General features: G+C 33.0%; 1 protein-coding gene across 11 annotated transcripts in view; it reads left to right on the plus strand.

Annotated features, from left to right (window-relative positions):
• Positions 1-13063, plus strand: part of TTC3 (tetratricopeptide repeat domain 3) — a 149938-nt gene that overhangs the window by 68175 nt on the left and 68700 nt on the right. For all 11 annotated transcript variants that reach the window (XM_072614952.1, XM_072614956.1, XM_072614954.1 and 8 more), the window contains 8 exons: positions 67-127; positions 949-1027; positions 4492-4626; positions 5668-5748; positions 6363-6475; positions 7318-7438; positions 10159-10281; positions 11405-11506. In XM_072614952.1, the coding sequence (XP_072471053.1) occupies positions 67-127; positions 949-1027; positions 4492-4626; positions 5668-5748; positions 6363-6475; positions 7318-7438; positions 10159-10281; positions 11405-11506 (815 nt within the window). The remainder of the gene's footprint in view (positions 1-66; positions 128-948; positions 1028-4491; positions 4627-5667; positions 5749-6362; positions 6476-7317; positions 7439-10158; positions 10282-11404; positions 11507-13063) is intronic.

Consider the following 13063-nt stretch of genomic DNA (forward strand, 5'->3'; position numbering starts at 1 on the left):
TATTTGTATATCCCTGTTCAAGCATTTACACATATCCACAAACAATAAAATTTTTTCTCTCCACAGGTCATACCCCTAAATACAAAGGAAAATCAAAGAACAAAAGTGATGATGTGGTGAAACCAAGGTAAGAATTTTTCTAATGTGTTAAAAAATCAAATTATAAGTTAATGTATGTTTTTATGTGTATTGTAGTATTATGTCATATAGCATTTAATATCCACATTCATAATATGGTACTATACTGTATTACTATAAATCCCCTTAAAATTCCTTTTTTAGAATATCTGTTTGCTTTTGTATTTTCTGTGATTTTCCTGAAGTGCAAGGCTAATCATATCACTCTCCTATTCAGTATTCATTCTCCTAAATTATAGTTGTACTGTATTGACTCTGGCATCATATATAAGCCCCTCTGTTTAGCTTTAAAGTCTTGCAGAACCTGGCCCCAATCTACCTTTCCAACCTAATACATTACTCCTCTTCCCATACTCTACAGTTTAGCCAAACTAGCCATTTGCTATTTCTCATGGGCAGCACTGCATCTCCCTTCTCTGTATTGGCTGTCCCCCATGCCTCGAAGGTGTTTCCACTTCACCTCTACCTTGTAATCATCTTTGTTTTTCAAAACTCCGTTCAAGCAACTTCAGCATGAAGCTATTCCTTATCTTTGCCTACCCTAACTGTTAGTGGCTCTCCCCTTCAAAATAAAATTCTCTCGTACTTATTTTGATTATATTTACTTCTATGAATGTTATTTTTCCTGCTAGAATAAATGTTTCTTAAGATCAGGGACTATTTCATTTTTTTGTTTTTATATTCCTAGAGCTTAACATGATACCAGGAATCATGGGTGCTAAATGCTTCTTGATTAATTGGGACCAGTTGCCACTTTATCAGATTGACTAGATTAACTTAACTTTTGAACATATCTTTTTAAAATTCTAGCCTGCAACTGAATCTACAAATAGATTTGCAAAGCTTGTTGGACAAACAATTCAGTAAATCTTCCAGAGCTGTACAACAGGTAATTATTTTTGTTGACAACAATAACAATAATTCACATTTCTATCATGCTTGCTTCTCCACAATCTTGTGAGGTTGATGGTGAAAGTATTATCTATTACACTTAAGTTATAGATAAGGAACCAGGCTCCCAGAAGATGAGAGACTTGCTCAGGTTTACATATCACATAAGTATCATCCCGGATAGGAACTCAGGTCTCTTGACCCCTAATCAAGTGTACTTTCCATGTCCTTCCACTGCTATTTACTTAATTGCAATAAATATTTTCAGAAGAAGATATTATTATGATCAAAACATACTGGCAGATTTTTCATTTATTCTTTGCTAAATATATATTTCTGATTATTGATTTTGCATTTCATTTACTCATTTTTACATATAAAACTTATTAAATGTGTTATGGCTAAAATTCCAAATTAAAGTCAATGCCAGTAATCATTTCATCATCTTAGTGGTAGTCTGAAAACTAAAGTGTAATAGAGGAAATAAATTTGTAAAAAAATCCTTAAAGCCAATTAGCACTATTATAGAGCAGAAGTTGTTTATACTTCAAGTGTGTGAGATCTAAGAGCAATTAACAGGGAAAGATTGCCTATTTTTTGAAAGATATTTACCACAACTCTCTGTAGCTGATGTACTTTTTGTATGCAATATGTGATTAAGAAAATCTTTGGTCACTTTTGGTTAAAAAAAACTTTAAAAACTATGAGATAAATTGAAATTTAGTTCTTTATTTTGAGCAAATGTAGATTAGATATTTCTACTGTGAAACTGCATTTCTCTTTTACAAAGATGTGCCAGAAATCACATATGCTTTTTGAATAGTTCAGTAGGTAGGATGGGCTACATTTTACTGAGGTTTTAAAGACAGTCTAACTTCAGACTTTTAAAATAAATTCCTTTGTTGATTGTTTGTAATAGAGAAGTTAATAGATTTCAAGATTCCCAAGTTAGGAAAAAACTACTCTGTGTAAATTAAATCATTTTTGGAAGTATGATAGAAAAATTGGTGTAGTATTCTTGCTATACTAGATTGAAGAAAAATAATGGGTTCATATATGTGAGTATATATTTTCTGTATGGCAAAAATAAGTGGATGGATGGATGGATGCATGTATGGATGCATGGATGGATAGATGGATGAGGGAAATAGAATGCAATGTGATAGAGTAGAAAGAAGGCTTGAGTTAGAATCCCATCTGTATTCCTTTACCAGTGTGCACTTTTGGACCAAATGAGGGTGTTGGGTGAGGTGACCTCTGTACTACATTCCAACTCTTACTCTGTGGTCATAGGATTCAGCAGTGTGGGACAGTGAAAAATGCTGAGAATTTGTAGACTTGTCCCTACAAGGATGCTTGTTTCTTGCCGGTTTCTTCATCTGTAAAATAGAGTGAATGATTTTCAAGATTCATTTTAGTTCTAAAAATCTAGGCCTCTGCCTGGCAAGACTTATATGATCTGATACTGAGCGAAAGGAGCAGAACCAGGAGAGCTTTGTGCGCAGCAACAACCACAGTGTGCGAGAGTTTTTTCTGGTAGACTTGGAACTTCATTGCAGTGCAAGGACTTAAAAAAAAATTCCCTATGGTCTTCTAAGGCAAAATGCCTTCCACATGCAGAGAAAGAACTATGGAATTCAATCGCAGAATGTAGCAGATCTGTGTGTGTGTGTGTGTGTGTGTGTTGCGTTTTGGTTTGTTAGATGATTTCTCCCACTCATATTAATTCTTCAACACAGCATGACTATAGTGAAAATGTATTTAAAGGAATGTATGTGTAGAACCTATACAAAATTGTATGCCGTCTCGGGGAGAGAGGGGGAAGTAGGGGGGAGGGAGAGGAAAATAATAATCTAAGTTATATGGTAGTTATTGTAGGACACTGAAAATAAATAAAATTAATTAATAATAAAAAAATCTAGGCCTCTGCTTGTATTTTTCATTTATTTTTAAAACATATTCTAAGTTTTAGTAGTTAAATACCTACAATGTTAATAGGGTTCCCCTATATTTAATATGCTTTTTAACTTTTGGTACATATGGATATCATTTGAAATCTCCTGGGGAACCATGGAAATAAAAAAATAAAACATTGCACCAGAGATTATTAATGTAGTATAAAAATTTGCCTAATCTTTCTTTTGAGGGTGTTTACTGTGATATTTACAAAGAACTTCTGAGATTATCATTTGGTAACAATTGCCATCTTAGGCACTATGGTACCGTGTCACTCAGGATAAACCATGGCACATCATTTTTTTTCTTAAGCATCCAGCAAATCCTGCAACTTGCCCGTGGCATGCCTTGCCATTTTTTTTCCCATCCCGCCATCTCCCTTGGCTGAACTAATTTCCTAAACACCCTGCTCAGGCTTTAAGAGAAGATACAAGATTTTTTTTTTCTTTCTCTCTTGCCCTGCTCTTTGAAAATAGCACAAAATTCTCTTTTTTTTAACATGTTAATTTAAGGGGTTACTGATATACAGTACATAAATATTACACTTTTCAGCAAAGATATAATAACGCATTTTATGGGAGATTTAAAGGTGAATCCTATATGCTCTAAGAAATTTGGCCATATTTCTATTTGAACTAATTTTCTTAATTGACCTGCTTCTATTAGCTCTTGACCTTGTTGTTATGTCATTCCCCACTGAGCTTCAGACCCCATGCCTCCCTCACTATCAGGAAATCTCAATATTTGATGCAGAAATTCTTCATTCTTTCTTGCCCTCAAGCTTCTTCTCACTTTCTGGGTCTAACTAAAGCAAATCCTTTTGGCCCAATTGTAGTGGCTAGCTCTCCCTTTGATGGCAAAATTGTCCCTTTTTCTAGTTTCCCCAGGCTACTTACTGTCAACCATTTAATCAAGCAGCACAAGGCTAGGACTTCATGATTTCCTTCCCGATTGGTTGGTATATTCATTAATGAGATGCCAGGTCCTTTTAAAGTGGCAGAGTTCTTGACGAATACTAAATACTAGTACCATTGTCAGAAATTGACTTGAAATTTAATAGATGTACCTGTATCACTTCTAACTAAATAGATAGTTAACTGATGTCTGTTCTTACTTGAAATACTTTAATTGGTTCCCTAAAATACATCAGGGCAGCATATGTTTAGCCCAGTAAAACTAGATAACACTGAATTGCTACAAAGTGGTAGAAGAAACACGTGTGCTAACTTGTGACAGGGTCAGGGATATTGGAAACAAAATTGGCACTTGAATTATTAACATTATAAGTTTGGAAGATACTGTTCCTTAGAGGGAATTTATTTTGTTACTATAAATTCTATAAATACATTTTATTAGTTGTGAAGGAATGTCTTTAATATAATCTTGTTATGTGAAGATATTTGTTCAGAATATCTTTAAATATAACTAGTTATAAATTGTAGGGCATTTATCACTTTGTTACAACTTAAATGAGGAAATTTATAATTGTTTCCTTAAATTTCTCAGGATTTTGCTATATTGATAAAAATGCTGCAGTCCCTCATAGAAGAAGGTTGCACAGCCTTGATGGACCAACATTGTCGCAGTGCAGCAAAAGCCTTTTCACGTTTGTTAAGTGACTTAGATCCCAATAAATTAAAGGTAAAATTGATAAGTAACATCACACTTATTGACAGTAGCACATATGTTGAATAGTAGATAAAAACCACAACTTTATGGTTATAGTAGACTTAAAGCAAGTATAAGTCTTTGTTAAGACCACTGAAAACTAAAATTTAGAGCCATGAGGAGAAGGTAACCCTTTCCCATTCTGCTTTAGTATGATAGTCACCATTCCTTCTGTGAACCTGTTGAAGTTCTTCAGTTCATATTAATTTCCTTGTTCTTTCTTGAAATACTTGGAGGGGAAATTAAATGAAAACATATAAATGTAAGGTATAAACTTTAAAATATGATATGAACATAAGCTAAAATTACTGTTATTGCTACTTCTAAACTTGCAATAACTCTGGTCATATCCTCCATTCAGAAACAAATAGGCATATTTTGGAGGAAAAAAATAGTAGAAGAGAAAGTATTAAGTCTTTTCAGGTTATCTTACGGGTTTTTCTAGCCAATTCTAGATTTTAATCTGTGATCTTTTTCTCTGTACTTTTCAATACAATAAAATCTAATTAATTTGGACTCCTATTTGAAATTTGTGATAGTTTGACAAGGACTATGTTCACTTGTTATTGGGTGATGGTAACTGGAAAAAAGGAATTAGTTGAACAGAAAGCTAAAACAAACTTATAAAACCTATTCAGGAGAGTACTTCCTGAGCACTTATTTATGTTAAAGATTAATATGTTGCATACAAATCATTCTTATTCGCTAGAGATCTAAGGCATTGCTGCTAGACAAGGTAGGCTACTTCATGTTTCAGAATGTACATGAAACATACAGTCAGAGTGTTTTGTCTTTTTAAAACATCATAATTAAATTTGAAAGAACAGTGAGCATCAAGAGAAGACTTAGATTCTAGTATTGGCATTTTTTTCACAATATCTTATGATCTTGGTGAACCATTTAGTCTCTGTACCCCAGTTTATTTTTAAAATCAGTGAGATTGTCTAGATGATTCTTTGAAGCTTTAAAATTCAGTAATTCAATTCCATTTTTTAATTCTTTTTTCATTGACAGCAACTGAACCTTGCCCTTATTAACTATGTCCTAGTAATCTATGGTTATGCCATCTCTCTTCTTGGAATAGGAATGCCTGAGGTAAGTTTTAGAAGAGTTCTAAATTAGTTAAAATTTTGACATTATTAAGAAACATATGATTTTCCTTTTTTTTTTTTCTTAACATATTTGCTTTGTTTCCTTGTTAGAGGAAGTCAGAAAAGATCCTGTGACAGGGATAGATTTCTGCTTTTAATCTATCCTTTAAAAAAAACACTCCATTAGAGTCTATTATTAAATGTTATATGTAGTAATCAACAAGTATTTATTAAGCACCTTTGTGGTAGGTACTTGCACATTAGAAGTAATATAATAATCCCTACTCTTTAGTTGCCTATATCCTAATGGAAAAAAACTTGTACATATATTGGTATATACTGAAGAAATTCTTCAGCTAGATAATAGCAATAAAACATCTAAAATTAAACCTTCATGTAATAGAATACATATACGGGTGGGTTGATGAGTATGTTTGTGTATATACATAACTATTCTATAAAGTACATTCATTTTAATTCACTTTAATTTCTTTAATTCACTTTAATTCACCCTCACATAGGTTTTCTTGGCCACTTCTAGAAGCCAGAATCCTTCTGCTTTCCCTAGCTTTTTTCTTCTTTATGTTTATGTGACCATCATTTTTGTTGCTATTGAAGGAATTATCGGAAGCAGAATATCAGTTTAAGAGAATTATTGAGCAATACCCCAATGAAGGAGTTGACTGCTTAGCATATTTTGGAATTGGAAAAGTATATTTGAAAAAGAATAGGTGAGTATAACACAATATTTTTGAGCTGATGTCAATACTATCATGACTGAATAGCCAGTTCTAGAATATGCCCAGTGCCTGTAATGACTAAATATTTATTACAAGTGATAATTTTGGAAAAGTTCTAACATTAATATTCATAAAGCACCAGTATTGCAAATCACTTTAAGAACTTTCCTTTCATTGCCAGTATGGGTATTCTACGTCTTCCCATGAGCTTCCCTGATTCTTGCCCATTTGGCCTTCACATAGCACTTTATTGTGTAGCTTTCTAATGAAGTTATCATGTAATATTGCTATAATAGAGTATTTTATTTATTTCTTGCCTCTTCTTCCCTTCCCCCCATACTCTGCTGAAAACTCATTGAGGAATTAGGGAATGTTGGCTCTAGGCAAGAATTTAGTAGGGCAGAGAAGGAGAAAGGCTAGGAAACCCAAACTTCTGGCTTCTTTCTGGTGAATCTTCAGAAGTTAGAAGTTGTAAGATCTATAGCTGAAACGATAAACTTCAGAAAATATTTTCCTAGTCATTATTTGCCAGCTCTCCAGTCTTGTCTCTTGTAGCTTGTCTGGGCTTCAGTTTTCTCATCTGAAAAATGAGGGAACTATGCTAAATAGTCATGAGGGTTCTTTTCCTGCTCTAAATCTGTGATATGAAAGAGCTTAGAACCTAGCTGCAAAGACAAGAGGAATACATATGAAACAATTAGAGAGCGATGTAGTGCTCAACTATGTATTACTTACTATAATGAAATTGTTCAGAGAAGAGAATAGAATGAATAAATCGGAATGGCAGACTAAATTATATCCCTTAATAGCCCTGGTCTTCATTCTTACTTTAGATTTTCAGATGCACTTGGTCATTTTGAAAAATCTAAGACTATGATTAAACTTATTCCTGGAGTATTGACTTGGCCTACAACTAATGTGATTATTGAAGAATCTCAAGCTGAGAAATTGCAGGTAAATATTTCTTTATAGTGAGATTTCTGTTTCATAGGAAATAAAATAATCCAATCAAACTACTTTTATCAGTGTGACTACTGTTAAATGTTTTTTCCTATATAGGACAGTGGAGAGATAATTAAGTACTATTTTTTTCCTCACTTCTTGTTCCCATTTTCCCGGCTACTGTGTTCAATAATACACAGTTTATACTCAGATAGTATACTGTAACAAAGTTTTCTTGTTGATCTTTGAGGTAGTGGCTAAGGCTCAGAGGCCTGGGAAAGGTGAGCTTCATTCTGTCTCTTCCAGTTCCATTCTCTGTGGGCTTAGGCATGCCACATCATAGTTATTTTAGGATTTGATATGCTGAAGCTCAACATTCCCAGAGTGAATTTGAAGGTACGTGTCTTTAAGTCGATGATATAGCCTTAAGTTATTAAAATATGAATATCATCATTTTCCTCTCCTGGCTAAGCTGATGGTATGTGAAATTGCATTTTGGGTAGTGGTTAGATGCACCTTAACCCTGGAAGCATGTCCTGTTATATCGCACTGAGATAGCAATGAGAACAAATTCTAGGAGGGGAAAGTCAAGAAAGAGCATCAAGAATACAGAGGTTTGGTTGAAGAAAGTGGTAGGCATTCTGGGCAGTGGTAGCACTAACAAAAGAGGACGAGAAGAGGGACCCGCAGCTGATAGACCAAAGCGAATTGCTTTCCTTGTCTCCCCTCAGCATATCTAATGGAAATTTTACAGCATCTGCTAAAAATATTAGAATAGGCTTTCTACTCAAGGTGGAAGAGTATGAGTTAAGCAGAACTCAGTCCCATATGCCTCAGAAAATAGCAAATAGAAATGCCAACGAAAGGAAATATTACTAAAAATCTACAGAAGAACGTAAGCATCTGCAGAATAGAAAATTAATGAAGTACCAATTAAATAATAATTAAAAATAGTTCATAATAAGTGAAGCAGGCCTACAATGTTTCTCATATATTCCAGTCCACCACTTGACTTGGTGTCTTTGGATATTCCCACAGGTTTGGACTTCACTACTTTCTTACCCCCACCTTATATAATCCTTCACATCCTTAGTACATGTTCCACCTCTAAAATAAGGTTTCCTAATCCCTCAAACTTCCAGTGCCTTCCCACTCTGAAATTACCTTGTATTTACTTTGTATAAATTTTGTTATTTACTTCTGCATATGCTCTCTTTTCCCAGTCAAGCATATACTCACTGAGGGTACAGAGCTCATTTTTGTCTTTGTAAATGCTCCATCTAGTGCCATATCTGGCACTAGACTGACACTTAATGCAGGTTATGAGATGCGGAAATGAATAAATGACACAGTTAAAGCAATTAAGCAATAATTAACTGGTAGAAATCTGGAGAACAAATAAGAGTCTAGAATTAAGAGGAAAAAATGGAGAAAATGACAAATAGAGATTATAATAGAAAACTTGGGAGAATCAACTAGTAACAAACTTATTTCAGTGGAAAATGGAATTGTACACAGCTGATAGCAGCTATAAATATAAATTTGGAAAAAATCTCTGAATCATCCAAAGAATTGGAAAATGTACAGAATTAGGTGGCTTTATCTCTAAGATTACTGATGCAAAGATCACAAAGCAATAGTCTCAGGATTGCTATGTTCCCATAGAAGAAACTATACAGTACAGTAACTTACTGGATCATGAATGTAAATATCTTTAAAAATCATTTTGAAACTGGAAGACAAAAGAGCAATATATTTATTAAATACAGAGAAAGACTTTTAAAAATCAACATAAGGAAAAATTATTGAAGACAATTTATAGGTTTGATTATAGGAAAAAAAAGGATTTTATACACTTAAAAGGTATCTCTAAAATGAAAAAGAAACAGATTAGGAAAAACTTTACAGTAAATATATCGAACATAGGGAGTCTACAAGACTTACATATAATCCCCAGTGGTCAAAAGAAATTAACAGATAATTCCTGAAGGACAAAAAAAAAAAGAACAAAACTCAAATTGCTAATAGCCTCATGAATAAGTAGCTTAATTCCCTAGTAATAAGATAAATTCAAACAAAGATAATCTTACATTACCACTTAACCCATTAGAATGGCAAAAATAGCAAGAAATGGAGCTGTGGGAAAAGGAAGAGTCTAATAAATTGTCAAAATTGCAAACCAGTCCAAATAATTTAGAAGGCATGTGTGTGTGTGTGTACATAAGGGTGTGGGTATGTATATATAACTTCTGCTACTAGTGCTTTTCTCTTTTTAAGGTTACCTTGTATTTAAATTGTTTGTATCTTATTTATGTACCTATTTATATATGATTTCTTTCCTGTTAGGATGTTAGCTCTTCCAGAGCAAGGACTTTTTTCATTTTTTTTCCTTAGTGTTTACCATAGTTTGCTTTTATTTAATAAATGCTTGTTTGTATATGTATTTATTGACACACTTTAAGTAGTTGAAGCCAGCAATGTTTTTCAAATCTTTAACCTAGAAAAAGATTTCAGAATTATTTTTCCCCCTTCTTTCCTCCCAAATCACAGTTACACATCTCTCTTTTCGTCAGTTTTAAAGTAATAGCTTAAAAATTTTTGCGTTCATGTCTTTGGCTTAAAATTGATCATTTCTAGGCTAAAATATTTTTGGAATAGGAAACCTAGATTGTTTATAAATCAGTGTGCTTTGGGAAAAGTAGCATAATATCTGGTTTTTATTCTGGTTTTAGTTGATATTAGAAAATCATATTGAAGAATGCAAATTCCCACCAGATCCTGATGCGGTTTGTTGTTATCAGAAGTGCCATGGATATTCTAAAATCCAGATATATTTAAATGATCCAGACTTCAAGGTAAGAAATAAAACTTTGAAAGGGAAGTTCAGTAATGAAACTTATTCATTAAAAAGAAATCTAAGTAATGCTATAACCTAGGACCTCAAATTTGAAGGAAATATAATTGCCTGCCTCTTTGAATCTTGGAAATTCATTACTTCCTTTCTTCTCACATTGATGCCTACAACTTTTCTGGGGGAATAAGTCTCTAATCCAACTTATTCTCCTATATCATATCTCATAAAAAATTTTATTTCTAATTAGAACCTAAAAAACGAAATGATACTTTTATTGGTGACTCATTTGCATGGGTATGTTAATTATGGATGACAGCAGTGGGATCTATTTTATATCAGATTTATAAGAACAATATAAAATTTCACATTTGAAAGGAACATTAGCAGTTGCTTAGTAAGCTTTACCTGAACCATTAATATTCTTGGTAATAACTCAACATATCTTCTTTTTTAAGACCTTCAGTGAAAGAGAACTATAATTTTCTTAGAAAAGTTTTTATAATAATAAGCCAAAAATATGTTTCCCTAATTCTCCCATCTAGACCCAAGTAGATTAAGTTTAATCCCTCTTCCATGTAATAAATATTCAGATATTTGAAAACCAATAGCATATCTTTCTCCATACTTGCAACTTTTCTTCTTAGACTAAATGTCCCTGGTTATTTTACCAGGTCATCGGCATCATTGCAAATCTCCTTATCTTAGTCACTGTTTTCTGTGCACCCTCTAGCTTCTTAATGTCCTTTCTAAAATGCACTGAAAAATTAGACATAATATTTAATGTTTCTTACATGGTCAGGTGGGACTATTGCCTCCCTTGTACTGTGCATTCTGCTTCTGTTAATGCTTCTGCCATAGATGCCAAAGAAAAGGTTTATATTGGAATACATAGTGTATATCTGCCAGGCGTTTATTGAAATACAAGTTAATTCTAATAACATGGTCCTTGAACACAAGAAATTTACAGTTTATCTGATTATTGAGTAAGAAACTTCTTTATGATACCACAATGGAATTTTGGAAATATCTAAATAGATACTTTTAGGTTTTCTCACTAGATGCATACAATATCCAATAACCCGTATATTGAAATATGAATTAATGTCCATTCTTTTGGATTTCAGGGTTTTATACGAATTAACTGCTGCCAATTTTGTAGAGTAGAATTTCACATTAGCTGTTGGAAAAAATTAAAAACAACAATTTTCAATGATAAAAATGACAAGGTAAGACAATTTTCCGAATGTTTTTAATATTCTTGTTGTACATACTTAATGACTTTCTAAAGGAAAGAAATTCTGAGTTCTTTTCTTAACTGTGTACTTTGAGGTTTTGTTAACACTTAAAGAATCTTACACATGGAAGAGACTTCTTCCCAGCATGGGGCCATCTAACTTTGGCTTGGAGACTCCTCATGCGTGGTTACATACCACCTCTGAGATAAGCCATTCCACTCTTTGATAACTCAGGATGTTAGTTTTTTCTTCAAATATCTGAAGACAACTGTTATGTTCCCTTGTGTTTTTTGTCATCCATGTTAAACACCTGTGTCCTATAACCCTTCCTCATATTGCAAGAACTTGACTCCCGTCACAATTCTGCCTTTTTTTTCTCTGAATGTTCTTTAGCTTATCAGTGACCTTAAAAAGTGGTACGTAGAACTGGGCATAATGTTCCAAACTGAGGGAAGAGTGAGTGAATTGTCACTTTAAATGCTGTGCCTCTTTTAATGCAACCTAAGTTTGCATCAGCTTTCTTGTTGCCATTTCACATGGCTCAAGTTGAGCTTGCAATTCACTAAAACCTCCAAATCATTTTTAGATGAAATGCTGTTTAGCTATGTCTGTTTGTTACACTTGGAAGTTGGTTTTGTTAACCCAAATGTAAGGCTTTACATTTATCCCTATTAAAATAATATCCTATAGATTAGTAGTGTTAAACTCAAATAGAAACGGGGACCAGTAATCTGTACATAAGGATCACTTTAAGCTACATATTGACTTAGTTTTAAAATGTAACATTGAGTTTTATTATATTGTAATTTATTTTGTTAAAAATATCTTATTTACATTTTAATCTGGTTCAGGCCATACTCGGGAATTGTGGCTGATAGGCCACTTATTTGACATCTCTGCTGTAGATTAGGTCATTTTCATCATTAATTAAGCTGAAAGAAGTTTAACAATAAAACAGAAAACAGATTTCTTAAAAGAGCATACTGAACACCTAGGTCTTTAAGTACTTTTGCATTCAAGATTTTTTTAGTTAGATTTTTTAATATATAAAAACAAATAAGAATTTACTTCAAATTTCATTAGCCAACACTAGTTTTAAAACAGAGGATCTCAAAGAAAATATATTTTGCTAAGGACCCCAACTTGCTTTGTGTTTATTTTGGTTTTAATATAAGATTTGTAAAAAAAAAAAAAATTAGTATCTTATCTGTCATGTTGAAAAAACTCTTTGAACAAGTCATTTCCTCTCTGGGTTTTCGTTTCCTTATCTCTAAAATGAAAGAACTAGACCAGATAACCTCCCAGTTCTTCCAGTCCCTTCCAGCTCTAAATGTATAGTCTTATTAACATTTAAAACATTTACCAATGAGTTTATGAGTGGTGAAAAAAAGTGAAAAGTAAAGTTGCATTTTACACTGACACTTTGTTATCTCAATATGCTTCTGGTGATAAAAGACAATTTTATATACCCACTATATATTAAATGCACATGATGTTTCCACTTCCTCATCACTCACTGTCTTTAGCCTCTTCTGTTCTCACATTTCT

This window comes from Notamacropus eugenii, chromosome 5 (genome assembly GCF_028372415.1).
Source record: "Notamacropus eugenii isolate mMacEug1 chromosome 5, mMacEug1.pri_v2, whole genome shotgun sequence".
NCBI classification, from domain to species: domain Eukaryota; kingdom Metazoa; phylum Chordata; class Mammalia; order Diprotodontia; family Macropodidae; genus Notamacropus; species Notamacropus eugenii.